General features: G+C 35.5%; 1 protein-coding gene across 2 annotated transcripts in view; it reads left to right on the top strand.

Moving 5' to 3' along the window:
• Positions 1-1,477: 1,477 nt before the first annotated feature.
• Positions 1,478-25,643, top strand: part of LOC121328070 (kelch-like protein 1) — a 59,398-nt gene continuing 35,232 nt past the window's right edge. Inside the window, exons 1-3 of one of the 2 annotated variants that reach the window (XM_041272549.1) lie at positions 1,478-1,994; positions 19,946-20,128; positions 21,361-21,497. In XM_041272549.1, the coding sequence (XP_041128483.1) occupies positions 1,591-1,994; positions 19,946-20,128; positions 21,361-21,497 (724 nt within the window). In that variant the 5' untranslated portion in view covers positions 1,478-1,590. The remainder of the gene's footprint in view (positions 1,995-19,945; positions 20,129-21,360; positions 21,498-25,643) is intronic. The other variant, XM_041272550.1, reaches the window with a different exon arrangement.

Genomic DNA, 25,643 nt, shown 5'->3' with positions numbered 1-25,643 from the left:
TCTATCATTCCTGAGCACCGCATCACCACTGTATCTGTGCACTACAAACTACTTTGCCACACTCCCATATTCCATTTCTTGATTACCGTTCACAGAAACAAAAGTAAAACAGATATTCATAGCAAACCCACAGGTGCACATCTCTTTTTTAATTATCTAAATATAAGCATCAAATTACAAAGACGTCATCAATATAACACGTTTTTAGGACACATGCTGAACGTTAGGGTGAACCTTCTATTCATTTCACTCTAGGATTGTATTCAGTCTGTAATTAGGTTTAACTGGCTTAAATAGTGTGCATTAATACTAACAAATAATTCCCTCCTCCAGATTTAGAGTTGTGTTTTTTAATCAGTAACTGATTTACTAACATCATTAGTAACTATATAGCCAGCAGCCTTTACGCATTTTTATACAAGGCACTGGGATTTTTATGAGCTTAGAGGGCGCTGGTATATTTTGCTTTAATACAGTAATACTGGTGCAGAGACCAGTGGTGTGCTTTGATGCATGACAATACAGTAATTGCATCTTAACTTTTGCGTGACGTGACAAAGCCTCCTATAACAACAGTAGTGACAGCAATTGTTTTCACATGTGGAACCGCTTTACTGAGTGTCTAAAACACCTTTATTCAGACTCATGCATGTTGTGCAGCTGTTTTTATCTTTTGGCATCAAAGTTCAAATCTCAGGAACTGAAACAATTGTAGATGTGAAGATCCTACTGTCAAAGCTTCAAAATAAAAGCTGGATGTGATTCCCCCCCCTCCACCCTTCAGCATTTCTTTCAAAGCACGAATGAGTCATTCTCTTTAGGATGGTGTGGGTAGGAGGTGGAGTAACAGTAACAGAAGAGGTCCCTACCAGCACAGTCATTTGTATTTAAAAAGAGTCTGCCTGAAGATTGTCAGGCTATTTGCTGGTTCTGCCGCGGTGAGCAGGAGCTCCCTGGAGACGGCTGGGAGGGGTTGTAGTGTAGGAAGGCTTATAGGTGACTGCTCTCTTCTGCCTGCGCTCAGAGGGGGACTTAGCCACCTGCTCTAGCTGTGCAGAGAGGCTGTATCTTCCAGTAATCTCATTACTGCTTACGAGACATCCTTATATGTCTGCCTGGTTATTTCATCTTCAGCATGTGCATCTGTGTATTGTAGACTGGAAAAGGTAAAGCCTGGCAAAGGTGTTATCTTCTATGCATTTTTATTATTTTCCTCTGTTTTTTTTTTTTTTTTAAAGCAATCTGCCTTGGTGAACCAACTCATCAGTATACATCATTATAAACTTCTTTTTTTTAAAAAAAATCTGCCTTAAGCAAAGCTTTTAAAGAATTTTTATCCATATTGATTTCTCTCGAACTGTATTCAGTAAATGCTTATAAGCTATTGATTTTTTTATCAGTTCAAGCAGTGTGGACTTGGTTTTCTAAATTATATATAGATGGAGAGCATTTAAGGAAGCTTATCGATCAGTTCTTTTGATTATTAACATTGGTCTGTAGCCACATGTGTCTAACTGACTGAAAATCAAGCTATGCCTTGAAAGAAGAATTGAACCTTCTGTATATCATAAACAAACATTCATTTTGAAAATGTCAGCTTCGGGAAGAAAAGAATTTGATGTAAAACACATCCTGCGCTTGCGATGGAAACTTTTCAGCCATCCATCGCAAACCTCAGCCAGTAGCTGCCTTCCTCAGGACAGTTTTGAGCACTGGGGGCCAAGCCAGACTCGGCAAAAGAGCCATGGTCATGAGAGAAGTGTTTTTCGGAAAAAGTCTGGTGATGTAAATGGTTCGCTGTTTTTCTCTCCCAGAAATGGTAGACATGGGAATGGTGATAATGAACAGCAGCAGACTACGTTTTATGTGGAAGCAGTTGGGGAGATGTCCAGAATGGAATTTACACAGGAGGTCAAGCCCTTTGTTCAAGAAGCCAAAGAGGAAGAAGCTGACTCAGACTGCAGTGAAGGGACTGGAGAGGGTTGTGGACAAAGGTAAAGACTTCTATTTTTAAAAGCTAAATACCTGTACAGCAATGGTCAATGGTTTTGCCTCACAGTATAGAATTAACAAATTTTGCTTCACAAAGTCGATTGAAACCTACTGAATAACGTTAGGTTAACATATTTAATTACATACCACTTTGTAGTTTTCCATGTACTTAATGAAAAACAGACTAAAGTTAAAAAAAACAAAAAAGTGACATTTGAAATTTCAAAAATTCTAGGTGATGTAAAACTTTTGGCCACAGCTGTAGATTAAATGGATTTCGTTTTGTTGTAGTATGCACCTACCAGTACATTAACATCCACTAGTATGGTAACTGGCTGCCCATTCAAACGTACTGTTAGGAATTTGTTAGGGTTTCACTCAGATATGATTAAAAAGTGGTTTGAATCCATATTTACATAGTAGCTAGCTAATGTATTGTAGAATTTGCATGACTGTGACTTTTTTTTATCACATATACCACTGGGCATTTGCTTATATACAAGCAACATCAATTATAACATCTGGTGTCTTTAAATGAAATTAACAAAAGATACTACTGCACAAATAAGACTTGAAATTGTGCTTCTGGGAATGATCACAAATCACAACATGGAGATGTTAAAGTTTGTTACCAGAACTTTTCATTCAGTTCACAATGGTCTTGAAAGTCAAGTTTCTTCAGAACTTTTGTTTCAAAGATTACAAGGGATTCTTGTTGGTATTTACAATATATATATATATATATATATATATATATATATATATATATATATATATATATATGGAAGCTGCAATCATGTTGAATGACTCTGCATAAGATATTACAGGAATGGGAATCATTTATACATGTCCTCAAAGCAAATACATGTGTTAGCTTGTCCTCAAAATGAACCTTTTCTAAAGCCCAGCAGTATCAATTAATTCTGACTTTATTGCTTCTGAAGCAAAATTAGAAAACTAACGTTGACAGAATTTTGAAACATGTACTTGCCTTTTTGTTCTTTACTGCTGTCAAAACACAAAAGGCTTCATAGAAGCTTCATGAAATATGCAACAGAATGTATACACAGTTTTGCTTACTTAAGAAGTTACAATCCCTCTGACATTTTACTTAGCCTAAAATGCAAAACATTCCCTTTGCAATGTCCAGCCTGCAAGGCACAACCAAGTGGCCCATCGATACTCAGCAAAAATTATAAAAATGTACAAAAATAAATAGGGAAAAGAATAAAAAAAAAACAGTAACATTGTAAATCAAGTTGTGATTAGGATGGGTGTCTTATTTCTGTAAAGCTGTGCACACATTACACCACCCTTTTCCAGTCACTCAGCCACCCACGCAAGCCAGTTCTGCTTTGCATACTCTGTTGGTGATTTTAGTTTTTTTTTACTTGTGTCTTTTTTTGAAAGTAATATAAACTTGGTTCTCCCTACTCTAGCTAGTAACTTGATGGTGAAAATTGTAGATTCAACAAGGAGTGGGCCACTAATAAATACTTATTTATTTTACACCAACGGACGTGATTGTAACACAAGCTGATGTGCAAACACGTGTGCAATGAATGCAATCAATTCCTTATGTTACACTTTGAAAAGGCACTTTGTTGAAACTCTAAGAAAACCTTTATGTATAGGTCTCCCAGAGGGCTCAGCGTGTGCACAGAGCGAGCTCTGATATTATATATATATATATATATATATATATAATTTGTATAAGTCAGTTTCTATGTCAGATACATTTTAAAATGTTTGTAAATGTTCACACTGTTCTATTCTGTTCTAGTACTATTCATATGGTAAAATGGGTATGTCTTGTTCAATATACTAACATTATATTATAAAATATTTCTTATACTGCTTAAAAATGTGCAGATTATAATACTTCTGGCCTATCTATTCCTTTTTTTTCCAATCTGAACCCTTTAAACTAGTTGAAGCGCACTTGTGTAGTACATAGTTTACAAGCTGCTTAATGAAGAAGCTGCTTGATGAGATTCTGGGATAAATAAGCTACTAACAACCAAACAAGCAAGATGGGCTGAATGGCCTCCTCTAGTTTGTGAAATTTCTTATGTGCTTATGTTCTTATGTTTTCACTGTGATATATAAAACCAGTTTCCTTTCCAATGACATTCTTAATTTAATAGTTTTAAATTGTTTCATTTATTTAAACAATGTGCAAGGAATACCGTATTACAGATCACCTATCACAACATTTGATTAAATTGTATTGCCATTAAAATAAAGGGTTGGGATGCATAGGCATTACCTAAAGTTTTGCTTGAGGAATAAATCCAATACAGCATTTGTTCAACAAAATCCAGACAGGTTTATTGCAAATAGGTTAGATTGCCTTGACTTTTGTTCCTCATTGGGAAGAGACTGTAATATGGATTGCCTGTGGATGATAAACTTGAATTATTCTCAATAACCAAGTATAGTATTTAACTGTATTACATGGGAATATACAGTATATCAGAGGTGTACTGGCAAAGAGTTTAAAAAAAAACACACAAAAAAAAAACACTTGTCAGCACAGTATGTGGTTTTGAGTATCAATTAGCAGTAAAGTCAAAGGGCTCAATTTTGATACCAGTGCTAGGCACTAATGTTAAAGCAAAGCTGTTAGCACTTGATTAGTTAAGTAAAAAAGAAAAGTTTTTATCATATACAATACACAAAATAAACTATACCATCAAGAAAATGATTGTCGCCCCTGTGTCGCCTGTGGTGTGAAAGATACTTCTCAAAATTATAGATTCTGTTCATTTTGTCGCATCACTGCACATTTTTGCTTGTCGCATCGCATCTTGTGTGTAGGGGCCTTAAACCTGCAACTAAAGCATCTCATACCAGCCTTGTTTTGAGTCCATTGGAGGTGATTCCGATGGCAGAACAACAAAACAATGTGTCCAGCTTCACAGCTGGAAACCCCAGGCATACTTTGTTGTTCCTTTTCTTGGCGCAAAGCAGTTTTCTTTGTGCGATCTGAATCCCAGAGTCTCCTATCTCTTTAAACTTCCTGACGTTTGTTTCGCTGTACTGTGTGTCTGAAGTGTACTGTCTGTGATATTGACATTTACACATTTTAATAAGCCCAACTGTGAAACAATAGTGCTTTTCATTAAAAGGAAATCCAGTTCATTATGCTGCTCTTACATTTTGAGCATTTTGCTCGGTTCTCCCCATTAAAGCACTATATCATGCAATACATTATTTTCCTTTTTAGCTTTGCAAGCATCTGGTTGCCCCTAGGCTGCATTAATTTAAAATGACCTCTGATGTCATCCAATGTTTCTGCCTTCTAATGTGCTTTTTTATAAGATCAACGCCACCGTTTCAAAGTCCAGGTGTTCTTTTAAGGGTGACCAAAACAACATGGTCTTTTAATGTTTAACAGTATTAAATGGAAAACATATTAATTTGTTGCTTATGTTGTTATCCTTTGCTGGGGATGGTTTCTGCTATGAAAGGATATAGTGGAAGCTGTCGTACGTACATACGTATTTCACACATCATATGTTTTCAAATATCGTGAGAACTGCTTCTCCAAATGTCATGAAACTTTGTCATGGTCATCACATTGTTCATCAAGCTAACAGGTCTCAATTTGCATTTACAGTCATGGCAGGGGATGTATATTACTGGCATACTTGTATTATTTTATAACCGTTGCCTAGTCATTCTGAAAAATCGATAGTTCACATTCAGACTATTTCAAATACTAACATCATACATTTCCAGTGTGTGGTAAGACATGTTCCTTTCATAACCATCGTGTAGTATAGTTGTTGGTAGCAGTGAAATATTGCATATTGTCATTTTAGAGAAGAATCACAATCTTTTTTAAATCCTGATTAATTTGATCTACAGTAACTGAAAGAACTGTAATGTCCTACTGTTACACAAAAAGCACACTCAAGGTCTGTTGAGTTACCTAAAGATAAATAAACCTGTGATGGTTCATAGAACTCTAGACAGTTAATAATACATAAAACATGAATCAGGTTAAGTCTTGTAGACAAAGACTGAATATTTAAAAAGCAAAATCGAACTTCTAAAAGTCAAACATGTTCATTACAGAAACCGTTATGGTAATATAACCTTTAGAATCTCACTAAAATATATATATATATATATATATATATATATATATATATATATATATATATATATATATATTAGCTCAAAGAGCCAGCTGCCCAACGTTTCGATATGTTGTACATATCTTTCTCAAGGGAGCCTGTGTTTGAATCAAAACATTGGAGGTATTTATAGGTTTTTGACGGCATGACAACTACTTGTTATTGTTTATATTCAAATCCATGATTTATTCTTACATGATGTAATGGTGTTCTATATGTGACATCACTTTTACTTATATCTTTAAATCTATATTAATTCTAATTAACATTATTTTATATAAACTTATATTTATATTATCATGCAATGCTGGCTCTGAGGATCAGCCTTGATATGGTCTCCCCAGTGCATCAGCATGCACAACTTTTGAATTAATTTTGTTTATTTAATTATTTTTAACTACTATATATATATATATATATATATATATATATATATATATATATATATATATATATACACACACACACACACACACACACACACACACACACACACTGCTAGCCTGTTATGATGTGGTTGTCGGGGTCCATAATTGGGAGACTGCGTTATTTGTGTTTCGTCTTATAATGAATATTGGCATTTTTGTTCCAGAAATGATTTCCAATGCCCACAAGCCAAGTTAATATTGTAGCGTACAGTGGAAAATGAAGGAAAGAGACACACACAAGTTGCAGGTACTCAAATCCATGGTTTATTGGGAGGATTATTCCTGAGCACTCTCACAGCAGCACACTCACACAGCACTGCGTCTCACTCTCACAGCAGCACATTCACACAGCACTGCGTCTCACTCACACAGCACTGTGTCTCACTCTCACAGCAGCACACTCACACAGCACTGCGTCTCACTCTCACAGCAGCACACTCACACAGCACTGCGTCTCACTCTCACAGCAGCACACTCACACAGCACTGCGTCTCACTCTCACAGCAGCACATTCACACAGCACTGCGTCTCACTCTCACAGCAGCACATCACACACAGCTGCGTCTCACTCTCACAGCAGCACATTCACACAGCAGCACTCTCACAGCATCTCACTCTCACAGCAGCACATTCACAGCAGCACACTCACACTGCGTCTCACTCTCACAGCAGCACACTCACACAGCACTGCGTCTCACTCTCACAGCAGCACACTCACACAGCACTGCGTCTCACTCTCACAGCAGCACACTCACACAGCACTGCGTCTCACTCTCACAGCAGCACATTCACACAGCACTGCGTCTCACTCTCACAGCAGCACATTCACACAGCAGCGTGTCTCACTCTCACAGCAGCACACTCACACAGCACTGCGTCTCACTCTCACAGCAGCACATTCACACAGCACTGCGTCTCACTCTCACAGCAGCACATTCACACAGCACTGCGTCTCACTCTTCAGCACAGCACATTTGTTTCCTAGAGGAGCTCTCTAGTAAACTTTTTAGCCATCCGAGTTTCATTTTACCAGAGAAAGATTATTGTTTTTTTGCTGTCTGCCATGCTTCTTACTCTATATCTTTAATAGTCATCCACTGTTTGCAAGTCAAATTGCATTACGGGGGAAATGGAATGTGTATGTGTATGCGTGTGTATGTGTGTGTGTGTAATATATATATAATTTCAATATACGTCCCCAAAGTCTTAGATATAGCACCAGCTGATTCGGAATGTTTGCAGAATTGACATGTATCAGATAAACTAGCAAATGCAAATTCCAAAACCATGTATTTCCTTTTGGAATTAGGTCTTTGAAGATAATCCGACCTAAAAAAATAAATATTGCATTTTTTCATTCTTTCACCCTACTGAAAAAATGCAATATTTATTTTTTTAGTTCGGATTATCCTCAAAGACAGTCCAAAAGGGTTGTGGCTGCTGATTGGGAGCCTGAAGCAGATGTAACTAGTTTGTACTCTGAAATGTTGATCCTGATCACTCATTTTATTACCAAACTCCTCAATAATGCGATCCAACTCATTATTTTATTACTATAACATCTCAAAAAGCTTGGCAAATGTCTGTGATATTCTTTGAGCGCTAGATGTGGAAGCAGCTATCTTGTTTGTTTATGTCCGTGTTGTCTGTGGCGCAGGGACTATGTGTATTGCTCAGATCCGCCCCTTTTTTTTTTTTTCGGTTTCTCTTGGTCTCAATCGACCATTGAAAGGTTTTCTTGGCTTTTTCCGGAGAAAAAATGACTAGAGAACTGTGCTTGACATCGGACCGGGAAGGAAAAATTGTAATGTCGGACCTGGTCTAACATAGGACCGCAAAGGGTTAATTGAGGCAATTAAGACAAAGATGGGGTGAATGAGGGACTTCATGTCCTTGAAAATGTTATAAAGCTGAAGGATGAGTTTGGGTGCATCTCCTGGTTGCTGCGCTGCTGTGCTGAGAGGAAGCGACCACCATGATTGGAGAGGAGGTGCTGCTGCAGCCTGTCCTGGGACTCTGGGCGAGTGAATGTGCGGAAGACCACTTGTGAGAAGGAGGCAACGTGGATGTAGCAGATATAAAAGTACAATTATTATTGGACAAGTTCCATGTTTGTCACACAGATTTGTGTGTTTCCACACAGAGGTAATGTAGCTAATACAGTGCTTCATTGGGCATGCGCCGGTACGTTCAGAGTACATGTCAGGGTACATACAGAAGTCATGTTTTTTGGCTCAGACTGATGCTCAAGAACAGTAATTTTGGGCAAAGCAGTGTGGCATCATGCAGATGTTTGGGCGCATACGTATTATTGTACAATAACCAAATACATTTGGAAGGGATTGTTTATGTTTTTGTTTCATGTAGTGTTGATGTACCCTTTAAGCATGCAAGACATTGCATAAGAATATATTGTTCATGAATATGTATATGTAACCTTTTATTTCAAATGTGGATTTTGCATTCTGCTAAAGGACATCTTGATAAATGTCCTTTTTTAATCAAGAAGGGGTTTTATCTTCTGATATTGTCCACTGTTTATATGACAGCATTACTTTTAATTAACTTATATGAAATGTAACATTTCAGTGTTATTTCCATCTCAAATGTCAGTTCAAGTTTTCTAATTTACATTGCTTAATTAAATGATTACTATGATCAATTTAGGCCAAAATTATTTGAATCCACATACTTTTATACAACCAAGCATTGCTATAAAAATCATAAATTACTCATCGTTACTTTCAAAGCACATCCAGAAAACATTTCACAAATCTACAGTACTTCACCATATTCAGAAAGGGATTACATTTTGGAAAATTTGGGAAATAGGACCCCCCCCCCAAAAAAAAACAAAACAAAAACTATGTCAACCTTTTTTCTTATTTTGACCAATACTGTTTTTCACGCTCATATTTAAAATATTGCTTAATCTTCTTTGTTATGGTAACTGCTTCATAACTAGATTTGTTGTTTGGAAATCAATAAAAAAAAGTTGATTTAAAAAAAAAAATAGAAAATGTTAGCACAACGGTTTGATGAAATCATTACTTGACTCAAGGGATTCTCGTGCCTTACTGTAATGAATTTAAAAAAAAAACAAGAAAAACAAAACAAAAAAAACAAAAACATGCTGAAATCAGAAATACAAGAGAGTAGTCCAAGAAATGTATAGACATTTAAAAGCTGAACTAAATAAGGAGGGCAGTGAAAAAGTTTAGTATTTTTTTATTGCTTTTTAAAAAATATGTTTTACCATGGGTCTTATAATGCTTGCCTATGCTGTACTATGCTTTCACTATGCTGTATTACACTTTGCCATGCTGTTACTGTAAAACCTTTTTTTATAAGGGTACTACCACAGTGATGATTAAAATTTCAGAACCAGTGTTATAGAAATTAAACATCACAGTTCATGAACATAGTTTAGTGCATTTCTGCCTTCAAGAAAGTGTAGAATGCCAGAGAGGATCTAATTTAGTGATTTAAAAGATGATGGTATTTAGACTCACCAGAATTAAGATCAATTAAAGAGAACCCAATGTTTTTAAATTAAATAATCATTAAACATATCCCAGTATTAACTTAAAAGTTTATTTATCTTTAGGGAAAATATTGTTTGGTTATAGGATTAAACTGCCTGGAAATGATTAGAATTAAAGGATTCATCACATGACAAGATTACAATTTACTGAAGTAATAAGCTCTGTGACTGAGATGTCCCCAGCTTCATTTGTTTCCCCTTATAAAATAACCCAGATAGTTATTTCCCTGAAATCCAATTTCAATGGATTTATTGAAGTGTCTGAGATATTGATAAGTGTTTATTTGTATACTGTCTCAAACCACTTGACTTTCTTTATGGATTATTATTTACTTTGAAGAAAGGAAATAAGATCTGGTACACTCAATAAGAAAGTAATATGGCTTATGTTAATCTGTCATGAATGTGTTTATTTGTTGTGATCGGCTAATTGCTTAAAAATAATTAAAGTAATACAAATGATTATTATTTCTATTAAAAGTAAATAGAAATAAATACATGCTGTATCACATTTAAAAGAGGAATGTGTTTCATTGGGTATTAGTGCTGGGATGAACACAGGATTTTTATGTTTGGATATTCGCTCAGAATTTTTTTCAAAACATTTCAAAAGACATTATATTGCTCAGGTCGCAAGCAGAGACAGCATAGCAGCAGGGTCACGAGGCTTGGCTCCTGTGCGTGTGCCTTTATTTTAAAGCAAAAAAATAAATGCCGAGCAACGAGCACAATTGAGAATCTGTAACGATTACGCCTGTGTTTCTGGTACGAGTAATTTTGCTGTTACTTGTTATTCTCCAAGGTACTTAGGCTGAACATATGTTTACTTTGTAAGAGCAGGATTATGTGTTATCATTTTAATGTTCAAACTGCATACAACAAGCAGATCTATACATATTCACTTTAAGAATGGATGGTGTGTATCTGTGATTAATGTAATACCCTGCAAACAATATAAAATATCTTGAAAGGAGACTATAATAAAGAACAAAAACAAACATTTTATGCAGCCTGTTTTCAAATATCAAAGCCAAGGGGCTCAATTGACGATATCCCCAGCTTGTTTGACTAAGTCAGCAGATGTAAAGAACAAGTCATCCCAAAAGTGCAATAGTCATATTATAGAACTTAAAAATGTGTGAATGAGTTAAAATAAAAATACATCAAGTACTGTATCTTAGGTCACTTTTCTGGGCTAGTACTATTTTTTCACCCTTACACTTATGTCACTGTGCTTGTGACTATTTCTCAGTGGAACCCTTGAAAGAGTTTCATTTAGATAATACTTGACTGTTGTTAATGTATCATTTTCTAAAGCTACTGTATGTAGCAGTACACTTCGATTTGCATACATATTAAACCACAAAGGCTTAGGAATAAACCATTATTCATGTCATGTACAAGCTGTGAACAGCCTACCAATTTCATATGTGCATCTTTGAATCCTACAATCTGCTTTCAATGATGGGTAAATACTGAACAAATTAATATTGGATTACTTTACTATAGTCCACTGCAACTCACCCGTTTTTATCATTTTTTTCAGTCAGTCCAATTAATCTGTCAGTTATGTTCCACCTTGTTTTTGACCTAGTACATAGTTATTTGAAGTGTCAGGTTCTATGAGAACCTCATATTGAACTGACAACACATTTGTATTACTAGTCTTTACCAATTTGTTCAACATTAATCATAACTTTCAATGTGCAATGTCAAGAGTTGCATTTTATTTCTTATTTTTATTCCCCCTAGGACATCACTGCCATTAGGAAAACTTGTTATTGGCAAATCTAGAAATCATAGTCGTAATTTACACAGGGGACATGTCCCCCCTCACTTTTTTCATTATTTCAGATAGAGCAATGCCCCCCCCCCCCACACTTTTGTTAAGCCACTGCTAGAAATGCTAACATTTTCAATACATATGTGCTGGTTAATTTGGAATGTATCATATAGAACCAAGGTCTGAATCAATCAATCTATCTATCTATCTATCTATCTATCTATCTATCTATCTATCTATATATATATATATATAGAGTATCTTAAAGTAGCAAGTAGCAACGAATAATTCAAGATGATGCCACAACATGTTCTGCTGAGACATGTGAGTAATAGAGCTTCAATGTACATTTCACATCAGTGATATCAGAGTTACATGATTATACTGCAAGCATTGGCAGTGTTCATAAGTTGAAAATGTCTGCAACTGCGACACTTCTTATTTCCTGGGGGAATGGCCTGCTGTATGTGTATACATTAGCCATGAATAAAAAAAGTGTTTTTAATATCCACTAACTGTCATGACTTGAATTCTGACTTTTGAATATAACGGCCTTATATTAAAATGAATGCAACATGACAGACAACAGCTTCCCGACACAGGGTCTGGGCGGTCAGTTAATAACAATACCTGAAATCCAAACCTATAGTCTTAAATATATAGGTAGACTATTATAATGATCCAGTTGCATGGAGTGATGTGTATATTTAGCACATATGGCTTTCTCACTATTTAAGTCTGTTTTGAAATGTACTGCTTTGCACAGATAGCATATTTCCCATTCGGCAAAGCCGCAATGTATCATCTTTGTAGGCTATAGTCTACCTCAGTGCATGTGGTTTGAATCGTATCTCTCTTTTTCTTATACAAAGAATGTTAACCTGGCACATCAAATGAGAACAAATTAGCATAACTATGAAATATAAGATTACAGCTTGCATTGCCTTTGTTGGAATTTGACCCCCAGCAAGGGGTTTATAAAGTAGCTATTTAATTGCTGTACCTACCACCTGTTGTTTTTTTAAGAATGTACTACATTCTACTCATTACAAAACTAACACCCTACAGGTCTGTGTAGGCTTTTCTAGTTTTTGTTTATATTTTCGGGTACATTATTGAACTATTCCACCGTTAACGCTTTCTTCAAGAAATACAAATGTCAGACATTACAACAATTTTGAATTTATAAATTAGGGCTTTGTGTTTGGGCAATTACATTTCAAGACACTGGTTGATTCCTGTTCTTAAGTGTTTGTTACATGAGAAAACAAAAATGTATCTATGCTACTGAATGTATTCTCATATTATGGAGAACAATAAATATAACTCTAGATCACCACATATTTACCTTGTCTACAAACAAGTATTTAAAGAAAGCCTGTACCTTGTAATTTCAAGGAAAAATGATTCTAAAAAAAAAAAACTATTAAAACTGCAAGAGTATTTTAAATAAATAATAATGAGGTCACCCTGTCAATCTGAGGGAGGTGGTCTCGGTACGGATGCCTTCGTACGGTTAGCTTATTTTTGCTTCAGTGTGAAAAAAAAAAAAATGGGCTCGGTTCAGTTGCAAACGAGGAAGTGCACTAAACAGGGTCAAACTTCCTGAAGCTGTTGCTACGTAAGTGGGAAACCCATGAGTGGGAAATATTCCAGGCTTGGAGTTGATGGAGCACTCTTTTAAAAATAAAGAAATTAATTAATTAATTGATTGATTGATTGATGAATGAATGAATACCTTGAAACTTGAAGGGTTTGAAGATGTCAGCATCCTTTCGTGTGCATGAATAAAAGTGTTCCATTGCCTCTTCTGCTGCTGTAGACATATTCTATAATTCTTGTCATGTCGCCACCTGAGGGTAAGTCACCAGTGCATTTATTTTGTTCATGAAATGTGTCAAATACCGTAGCATTAAAACAGGATATTCCTCATGGCTATAGACATTTTAACTTCTCAGCATGCACTTCAAGGAGGTGATGTGTTTTTTATGTTCTCAGTACTCTTGCTGATGTGCAGTGTGAAAGGGAAATGGTCTCAGTGCACTTGAAAAGATGGAAGTGTGCTACATTTTACAAGTGTGAAAGAGAAATGATCTGAGTACATTTCCCCTGGAAAGAGCTACACTTGTACTTGTACAAGTGTACTGTACTGGGTACATTTAGAAGTGACCCAGAGTGAAAGGGCCCTTAGACTTCAACAACCTTTAAGGCACTTTTATCCCAAATAAATAATCTCATTCAAAATCTGCAGTGATTTACCCAGCTTGTTTGATTTAACATTAAAAACTTTAAAAGCTAAGAAATACACCTGTATACACCTACATACTTGCAGTGCATTATTATCTATAGATAGCATATTTAACCATTTTAGAGAAGAACCTATTTAATAAATCTATTTTATTTTCAAAAACATTATTTGCATTATAAGTGGCATTAATGCAGTTAGGAATCCAACATGACAGGTATTTTTTGAGACATTAGGTACTGACCCCAGGATGCAGGTTGTAATACAATAATCATGAAGTAACAAAATCAGCAACATAAACAAGAAATGTAGTCATGGCTTCTGATTTTCAATTCTAACCAATAACAACTGATAAAACACCCCGATCCTAAAATATGAAATCAGCGTATAGCCACTAAACACTGGAAAACTGGGAAAAAAAGAAAAAAAAACTACTACACAAAAAACAATAACAAACACCTTTCCCAGTGCAGTGTAGTTGGGCAATGTCCCTCCTTCATGACGTACTGGTATATTTCTATCATTGATTTGTTCTGAATATTTTAAACCCGCCCCAACTACTGAGTGGCAGCACATTCCTACATTTCTATTGGAGACTCCACTTACAAGATTTAAAACAAGATTACAATCAGGAATGGAGGCTTGTTTGTAAAGATGTATTACAGTTGCAGAGGATTTAAAACAGAATTGCAAATTGTGGTGAAATAAAATTTTTAAAAAAATGCATGCACACAAAAACTCCAGAAGGAAGATAACACAGGAAAGAAGGTACAATTGAAGTGTGCAAGCACTGTCGAGTTAGTACTACATTTTGACATAAAAAAACACCCAAGCATTTTGGAAAGTAACCGGAATAAAAAAATCATACAGTAAATAAAAAGCCCCCCCCCCCCCCCCCCCCCCCCCAAAAAAAAAAAAAAAAAGCTTTCATTAAAACTTGAAAATAACTTTACATAAACACCGAAAAATGAAAATAAAAACCAAAAAACATAAGCCCTATATATAATATAGAACACAAACATTTTGCTTACAAGTCCTAAATCCACTCTGGCATATTTAACATATGTTGTTGGTAAACTAGATCATTTTCTGCACTACCACCTTGCTACTTTTTTTGCGGTTCTGTGTGGAGTCCTGCGTTGAAGAACTACTACTCTACCAAGTCACTAATAAAATGTGGCAGAGAAATAGAAGAGTTTAGCCTTACAACAACAAAATGTTCAAGAAAAAAAAATACTAAAATAAATAAATAAAAACTTTCCTGATTAAAATACCCTGCACAACACCTAACCCAGAACTAAGACGGTCACAATCTGTTTAGGCTGTTTTGTGTAGAACCGTATAGATGATATTCTTACAACAGGCCTAATTCCTATCCTTTTAAGTGTCAATGGTACAGGCAAAAAAATACCAAATTATCAAGTATAATTTTTTTTTGTACTTATTTTTAAAGAGGGCCTTAAACCAAACTGCTTTTCTTTTGGTCTAACCTTGCTGTGCTGACAGTCCAATTAGATAAGGCTCTTCTGGAGCAGTCATTTCAAAACTCCTCTTTTTCTTCTTATTATGAACATGTACTGGGCTGTATGTAATGCTTTAAATTGTACCTCATCTAAATCTTCCTGCTGTAAACATTTAAACTGGACCAACTGTGTAGTAAATATGAGTCAGGTTCAATGTACAGAACTTAACTCTTCTTACAAGTGGAGGTTTGATTGAATAGCACCATAGAAATAAAAATAATTCACACCATAAGGAGTAAATCAATCTCCTAGACTATACAAATTAACATACAAATATACACAAATCTTTGATAGTTAGTAAAATGCATGGGGAGCACTATATTATCTACATGTCAGTGGTATTTGGAACAGCTTTTGTTTTAAAATAAGCCCAGTCTCATGTAGCACATGATTTGTTATATTAAACAAACATTTCAAATATAATTTTACAAATGAAAGTGGTCATTTTGTTATTGTCATGGTAGAGAAACATGTAGCAATGGCTCATGCAGAATTTCTTTCGACAGACTGACATTAAATTGGTACTGAACTTTGAAGCCACAGCACGGTATTCAATGGATTATAAGAAGGCTTATAAAATCCAAACTAATGCAGATTTGTAAATGTCACAACTTTAGTGTAAATAAAAACACGCTTAGCTTTAGCTTTGAAGCTTGCATTGTCCATGTGGCCTTTTGAAGCCCATCAGGGGTTTCCAGGGTGAATGCAAAGTAATCTTCTGCTTTACCACAATGAAGTTGAATTTGACTGTGTAATTAGATATAATTAACAACTGACTCTGACATTTGACCTGACAGCCAAGCTATCATATGATGATTGGCAGGTAGTTTGATGGTTGACATTTTGTTAGATAAGATCATGTGCACTGATTTGCTGTATGGATCTCCAATTCAAGATATGTTATAATATCCAGAATACAGCAAAGAAGGGAAAAAATAAATATTTAAACAGCTAATAGAAACTCAACATACTTTCAGATGAGCTACACAACATTCTAATATATCAATTACTCAATGATCTATAGTTAAATTAAATAAATGAATACGATGCATTTGTCTGGATGTAATTTTGATTAATTCAATTTGAAATAAAATATGTAATTAATGCATATAAAATATTCCACAGCACTTGTTCACCTGTCTCATTTTCTCCTGATGAAGGAACCTGATACAAAGTCAATTTAATTATGCAGAACTACAGGAGGCGTGTATTTATAGTCTGCAGCCAATAGGTAGTATGGTGCGTGGCACAAGACAAGTACATATTCAGTTCTCACACAAGTATTTTCTTACTTTGCTAGTGTGGGACAGAAGCTAAAAATACATTTTATCTTTATAATAAATCATGCCAATTTGAGTTCTGGAAAATCAAAACATAGCTTAAAGCAGATATATTGTATGCTGTTCTGGATTTTTTTTAACCCACCTAAATATAAAATGAGTAACATCAATAGACAAGGGTACCCACCCCTGCCCCGCTACCCCCTTTAACAAATCATGTTACTTCTGCAAAGCTGGAAACTAAGCTTGATGACATCCAGAGTAATGGCAGCCATAACAGTTAACCCACTGAATGTAATCATTGTCAAGTTTTGTATTTCCCTTTTTACCTTGACATTAAATGCATAGCATTTTTGTCTTGTGTAGATAGTTCTCAGTTGTATGCTGGGGAATTGCAATAGCAAAACAATACTGCAATTAGGATACAAACAATGTTTTTGTAACCAACCATTTAAACCAGTGTTCTTATAAACAAACTAAGTGTGGTCTTCCATGTTGATGGTTCAAACCGATAATCCCTAAGCTTTGAAGTGGAGGTCAAACAAGTTTCACCTCGACATAAAAGCATCAAATAATCTCAGTTGTTTTACAATGCAGTATATATCTCTATCTTACAAATATGTTAAACTATTTAGATTAAAACCAAAAAAATTGAAATGTTTAACCAAGTCCATTTTACAATTTTCTTTTTCAATGCACATGATCTGTATTTTTTTTAACACAGTTTTCATAGATATATAGGGCAGTTCACAGCATTAATAGATATTCCTTTTAAGAGCTGGCCGACAGTAGTGCCTGTGAGGCTATAACTTTGATGTTTTATTCATAAAGGTATATACTACTGTCTCAAGAATATATATTTTAAAAAAGGATAACTAGAAAAGAACCAGGCATTAGGATATTACAGAAAACACCAGTGGACTTGCAGGCTGGGGGCAAGAAAACTGCTTTTTTTTTTTTAGTAAATCTATTTCTCCTCCTAGGCAACCCTCGAGGCAGTTCGAAGGCACATTATAATGAAAAGATGTTCACAGCAATTGGAAACCATGGAAATTTCACCAATGCCTGAAAAAAACCAAAAAAAAAAACCCCCAAAAAAACTTCTGTATTAACAGCAGAAACTAAATATTTTTTGAATTTATTTTTTTCTGTTCAGGATTGACCCTTGAACCTATACAAGGCCTTGTCTCTCTTATCCATATCTATTGTAGTATTCCAGGTTGCCTGAATTTTTTCATCTCCTTTATTGACATACTTTGATTTCTCACTTACCCATTGATCCCATTCTAATGCACCACTGTCACATGTTCATTAAATAAAGGAATGTTATGGAATTCCCATACATCTAGAAAATGCCATGTATGCCCTGTGGTCCACTGAAACAAGTAACATACTGGCATAACTGAATCAGTTTAAATCCCATTTCCCCATTGATCTGCTGTTTTCTCTTCCTGGCTCCCTGTTGGCTCTATCTACTTATATGCCTTCCATTCTCATTCTATCTTCAGTTGTTTACCTTTCTTTTTTCAGTGCAGCAAGAGCAATGGATCACCTTATTTTGGTGGGTCACTCTCCCTGTAGCCTTTAAAGCAAAAAAGTAAGCTTTTTTCTTGTTGTGAATTGAAATACATTTATGAGGATGTTCACAAGAAACTAGAAAAATGTACTGGACAAGAGAGGTTCTGATTATGTAAGTGGACAAGGCTTTTGTAATTCAATTTGGAGGGCTGCATGCAGATGATTTCCTGGGGATTGTAACTTAAGTGTAAATAATCTAACATGAGGGGGTAGACTAAATCTAAAACTAAGGTGGATGCGCATTCTGAGACGCTAAAGACTAACTGAAATAAAAGCAGCTGAAATTGCAGCAACACCAGCATTAAGAGCAAATAAACAACACATTTATACCGGTATTAAAACACACATGTATAATGTCGGCCAATTGCTTAGTATAGTAGACTCCGCATATAGGAGAACACCTCCTAAGAGAACTTTGCTTAAGGGAAAATGAACTTGGCTAAAAAGAACACTACCTTGGCACCGATAGTGATTTATTCACAGTGGATACAGGTACTGTTTTGTAATCTTATTTCTAATCATCATTAAACTTAAATTAAAATGGTTTATTCAGTCTTTTCAAAAGCGTCTTGTCATCGCGAGACTCTTAAGGCACACTGATTGGTTTATTAAATCTTTGCAGAACAGCCATCATATCATTGACTCATTTTGTATTCTGATTTTCACGAGTGCACCTCATTGCTAAAAAATGGCGTGTAAATAAACGACAAGATGTTCCGCTTTTTCTCTTGCTATAAAAACTTGGACATTGGTGTTTTTCGTTGTTTTACTTTATTATTATAGTTTATTAACATACACTTGCCTATTGCTTTTCTTTTACTTATTCAGTTAATTTCATATGCTGATGCACGTGCTTCATGACAATACATACGTATGTATTTATTTATTGATTCATATTGTGTCTGGTGGCTAACTCCATCTGAGAGAACACTTTGGCTATAAGAACACTTTGCTTGCTTCACAAGGGGTGTTCTCTTAGCCAGGGACTACTGTATTAAAACAGAGAAGTTGTCAAATTAAATTTGTTTTAATACTGTACCAATATTTAGGAGTCACACATAATTGAAACATCTTTCATAAGATTGCTGTAGGAGCCACTAATTTTGAACAGATTAAATTAAAGCATTGGGAAGTGTCTTTATTGCTGAGCTTTGTTTATTCAACAAAAAAGATTTGTATAAAGTCACCAAAATAGTGCTTAGCCAGTAAGGTTTAAACAGAGATAATGAGCTCCTAGCACAGTTTAAGGCATTTATTACAGGCGGTAAAAAGCTCAAAAGATTATTTTGTATTGTAGTTCTTTCTGTGGTGGTTGTCAAAAGGGTATTGATTTTTGTTAGCAGCTCTTCAGACGCCTGCTACAAACAGTGACTAAGACTACAGAATTAATACCACATGAATCAACTGTACTCTTTTGTGTTTTCCAGATTGTCTATGGCCAGTTGGCCCTTGACACCCCAAACTGATATGGACTCTGCCAATCCCGAGGAGTTTTTCCAATCTGTGCAGCATGCTGAGCAAACTTTCAGAAAGATGGAGACCTACTTAAAGCAGCAGCAGCTGTGTGATGTGATTCTGATTGCTGGAAATCGCAAAATACCGGCTCATAGGTGATTTTGTTTTTGTTTTGTTTTAAAATGTTGTTCAATTATTAAACTGTTTTATACTTAAATAATTTAGTTGTTGACAAAATAATCAAATAATATAACATTAAATAATAAAAATAAAGCGTAAGACTGTAACATGCATTTTATAATAGTCACAAAAAAAGAGTTGACTTTTGATTACTTTATTACTTCTTGCACCAACTTTAAAATCTGAACGAACTGTTTGATCTCTTCATTGTTAAAGTCTAATTCAACCACGCTGTATCCCAACTATAGTAGCTACTGATTGGCTGCATTCGGTTCTAAAGAGCGGGGCACTCAAAGACACTCTTGCCAAAGCCAACCAGAGCAGATCTAAATTGAGAGGACATTTTTAATTTATGATTTTATTTACTTTGACAGTGTTAGACTAATGTCAAATTAGGAAAAAAAGCTAAATATGAGAGGGCAGTAGTTCTTAACTACCTTTTAACGGCAGCTAAAAATCTGAAAATCTTGTTTCCAAAACAACCAATCAGAACTGTGACTGCTTTACTATTTCCTCAAACACTCAAGTGCACAAGCCACAAAAAGTAATCAAATTCTAGCCACCGTAGGTAATCAAGCAAGCAGGGACCGCTACCTTGGCGCCGAGTACGGTAGCTCTAGCCATTACAGTTTTTTCTCCAGGTTTATGTATATATACATAGTGGCACAGTAATAATTAGAACTCTATTTGATGTTTTTTTTGCTTTAAAATTGTTAAAGCAGTCCTACAAATTAATGAACACTTAGATTGTATTCCCTTCGATATTTATTTTCAATTTGAGAACTACTGCCAAAAAAATGTAGAATTACCACACGGAGAAAGAAAATAATGGTTTTACTATTTTATTTTCATTAAACAATCAAATCACTATAAAGGAACATGGCGACTGCAGTTAACTTTGAAGAACAAGATTGTCTTTTATATTAAACAACCCATTAGATGGTGCACTTACTGGAAATAATTATATATTTAATCTGCCCCCATGTTGGACCAAAAGAACAAAAACCCAGTTTTCAATTTCAACCCAATATTAAATTGCAATGCTTAGCTGAGATTATAACATTTATTCCTGTTTACATAAGAATATTATAAAACATAATTTAAGGGCATTTATACCTCTGTGGTTTTTATGGAACCCTTCTGTACTTTAGGTAACTAATTAAAAAGACACTCATTAATTAGCTCCCTTGGGGTGTTTCGTTTGCAGACTCGTTCTAAGTGCTGTGTCAGACTACTTTGCTGCCATGTTCACAAATGACGTGTGTGAAGCCAAACAAGAAGAAATCAAAATGGAGGGGATTGACCCTAATGCACTCTGGGATTTGGTGCAGTTTGCATACACAGGTATTATTTAAATTGCTCAAGCATTCATTTTCACTTAAGTTGTCAACATAAGCTGGAGTTTTCTGGGTATGTTTTAATTTCTTTTTTTGTTTACTTTCTCACACACTGAGACACACCTGAGAATTGTGCATGGCTTATTAGCATAGTTCATTTATTGACAGACAATAAAGCTGAACTTATGTTTCATGTAAATCCAGTAAATTATGACTTATAATCAATAACAAAAATAGGATAACTGTTCCATTACTAGAAATACCATTAATTTGGGCTGAAAGTAGCAATTATCTTGCAATCCAACCACCCATTAAACCAAATATAGATTTTGCTACTGAACCCTGGCAAGAAAGATAAAGCCTGGGAAGCATCTCACTGACCTTGTGGGGCACCTGATCAGTAGGGAACAATGAAGCTCAATGAGGTGAACTATCCCCATCTGATTTTCTTCCCCAGCCAACAGGAGCACAAAGCCTTATGTAGCGCTTCCTGTTGGCCCCAGCATCCCTGCTGTGAGCCAATAAAGCCATGGTGCTCACAGAGGTTCTAGGGTTTGAATTGGGACTGATTCATTCCAAAATCCACAGCCATTATATTTTCTTTCTAGAGGTAAACTGTGATCCTTTTACAGTTTAACAATTTTCTTGTCATGCCAGACAATTTTTATTTTCCTCATGGACCTTCACAGATCTTCTTTACACTGTCCTCTTTACTTCTGACATGAAGGCTCACACTACGTGATGCATTATTAGTACCCTTCCTTGTGTTTTTTTTCCTTTTCCCAATAGTATCTATCCCAATGTAGCTGCTTTGACTGGATCATTGGTGTTAAACAATCTAGAGCTTTCAAATAATCCTTTAACATGATAACATTGATCTCCTGTAGACAATGGATGCAATTTTGCACACAAATTCAAGTTGCAATTCACCCAGTCTAGGGATTGCAGCCTTTTACGGTATTTAAACACAAGTCTTGCTTTACTGCGTACAAAGCACTGTTATTTTTGCAATGCAACAGTAAAACTATGCTCTGTGACCAGAGAGCTTTTTAAATTAAATCCTGCATAATCATTACAGTCTCTTGGTTTCTCTCAGTTTATTTGAATGTAAATGCAGACAACTTGCTACATCAGCTAGAAGACGTTAGAAACCTTAATAGGACTATAAAGATACTGCAGAAAGATGGGCTGGATGGATCTGTTTCACTCCCATTTCCACAAAATTAATCCACTCAATACTTATTAGCTTTAGAAAGGCTTCTAACATAAGCAATGATAAGACATAACATGGTGGAAACTTATCTAACTGGCACAGTGCACCTATTGGTAGTTTGCATGCTATCTAGATTAATAAAACAGGTCATAAATTGTATTGTAGAAAACACCTGTAACAATGCAGACTACCACCTGGAGTCTCGTCATTACGTCTGCCAAAATAAATGACCAAAAATATATTAACAGTTGTGTATAGGATGATGAGCGTCTGTATGTGGATTATATTTAAGGCCCTCTGAAAACCAAGGAAATTCTTTAAAATTCATGGCATTGTCACAGGTAAAGTATCGTATTTTGCGGAATGTGCACGGAAATATAAAATAAAATTACCTGTGCATTTTTTTTTAAAAAATAGCAAATATACATACATCGACCAAAGTTACTCAAGCACTTTACAATAGCTTGTATGGTGTTGTAATTAACATCTGTAGGTAAAGTGCATCGGCAAGGACTGCTTTCAGCTCTAGTACCTAAGATGCATGTTCACCATTTAGGTCTTGCAAAACAAACCAGTATGGGTTACCCATACTGATCTTGGGCATCAGTCGACTCATCAGTGACCACTGACAAGCAACCAGACTATTTTACCAATTCCATAATCTCCTGCTTGTGATACTCGGCAACTTTAGTCAAGTATTCATGTCTCAACTGGGCTGATGAAGGAATCGATCCACCATTTGCTACACTCAGTCTGAAGAATTTCTGTAACTTTTGGTTATCCATTTTTTCAAAAGGGATATTTGCGCAAACAAACACCTCTGTTAGGTCAAAATTTAATAAGTGGACTTTTGAAATATGCAAGTCACAGTTATGCGATTCTTTGCAAGTAAAGCAATCGCAGTAGGCCTACTCTTCTGGATTTCCGCCTGTCTTCAGTAAATTTAAATGCCCGTCAACAGCCGATGCTCGGTAGTGATCTACAGTAACATTGCAGGACACACAAAGCATACCTCCATCACTGTGTGAAACTCCTGCTGGATACTGCGAACAGATCTTCTGCAGACACATTTTCAGCCTTTTAAGAGACATCCATTTTCTTGTTTACAGTGTGCAGTATTTTAATTTCCCGCTTAGATTGCATATAGTGAGATGACAATGCACAGCGAGATTTTTGTATGAAATACAAATAATTATATTACTTTTAATAAATGGAAGAATCACAGTATTGGGCTAATTTCACGATTTCCATGTAGCCTGTGAAATCACGTTTTTTCACAGGGCCTTAGTTATATCAACACCCATGACGCTTACAATTGGTACCACCCACAATCATAAAATACATTCGTAGGATTGCACAGCAGCCAGCGCAACTGTAATAGTGTCAAATGATTCACTTGTATCTTTTACAGTGGGTGAATTCGGACCTCCATGTTTAACTAAAGTTAAACACTTTGTCCAGCAGTTGAGAGGAGCCTCACATGCAGGCTTCACATTAGATAATACTATCAATTGCTGTAATTGTTTAATTTTAAACAGGCTACAAATAGATACAATATAGATTTAAAATGTTAACTGACTTACCAGAACAGGGATACACTGACAGAATGAGCTTAAGGAGTCACATAGCTGTTGTTCAGTTTATTGTTTCCTCAGATAATGCAACTTCAGTACATTTCAAATTCGGGCCAATGCACACTGGAGCAAAAAATAAATAAAAATAAATGTACCGATTTAAAAGAACTAAAGCGCACTGCAGGCCAAGCGAAAGACTCACACTCTTAATTCTGTAAATGGGGTTCCATTTTCTTTCGTTCACTTTCCGTCAGATGTGCGTTAGCCCTCGTTAATTACTCACGCCATCCGAGTTGTTACTTATGCATTTGAATGAACAACCAACCGAATGCAACCATAATATGTCTTCCAAAAATATGAATAGCAAGAAGTATAATTCAATGCATTTTTGTTTTCTCTTTTTGTAAAACGCTGATCGTGTAGCATTTAGCAGAACAATCACTGTCATTAAGCATTAACCTGTTCTATTGATGTATTCTCTGTATGATTTAACCCCCTTTTTTCTTTATGAAAACATGAGGGGGTGGCCAGTGAGAAGCACAGCATTCTTCCCCATCTGTGAAGCTAAATGGTTCTAAAATCTTCATTTCTGCCATGCACTTAACTCAAAACCTCCTATAAAGGTACACAAACGCTACTGGGTTTAATTGCAATGATTTTACCAGTCCTACTACTGAAGGGACACAGTTACTTAGTAGTTGAAGCCCTCGAGGAGGGTTGCACTGAACGCAGATCAATGTAAACAAGCATATTGTTTTTTAAAAGGTGGAAATAAATTGAATCATCATTTTATCTAGTGAACATTGAAACATTTCACAATTAACATGTTTGTTTTAATTAGGAAACTGCTCTGTTGTAGACATTAATTACAATATTAGCAAACCGCTTCATCATTCCAAGTGATTGCAGATGTTGGTTGATGATAGTAGTTTATATTGAAGTGACAATAGAGCACTATGGTGTAAAGCAGCATTGGAGTTAAAATGCTTAAATCCCAACAGCCTTTTAAAGGCTACCACCGCATTAAACGTGTCAGGGAAATTAGTCATGTGGTATTACTAAAGTAATCCACAGAACACATGCAATCATCTCTCTCAATCCCTTGTACCACACAGAGTCATACTTTACTTAGGCGCTTTCCCTGACTTATACTCTCCTTTAAGAATTTAATTGATACCTGTTAAGCCATTCATGTATCTCCATCACAACTGAGAAATGTGTTAATAGTAAAATTAATTTATAGGAGATTGCAGCATGTTAATAAACAACTAATATTTATTGAAGCCATAACGACACACTATTACAATTGTTCTGCATGGCTGTATTTACATCAATAAGGAAGAGTCACTTCTGCCATGAAATGAGA

This window comes from Polyodon spathula, chromosome 15 (assembly GCF_017654505.1).
Source record: "Polyodon spathula isolate WHYD16114869_AA chromosome 15, ASM1765450v1, whole genome shotgun sequence".
In the NCBI taxonomy this organism is placed as follows: Eukaryota; Metazoa; Chordata; class Actinopteri; order Acipenseriformes; family Polyodontidae; genus Polyodon; species Polyodon spathula.
Note: the sequence above shows the minus strand (reverse complement) of the source record. Positions and strands in the feature narration are given on the sequence as shown.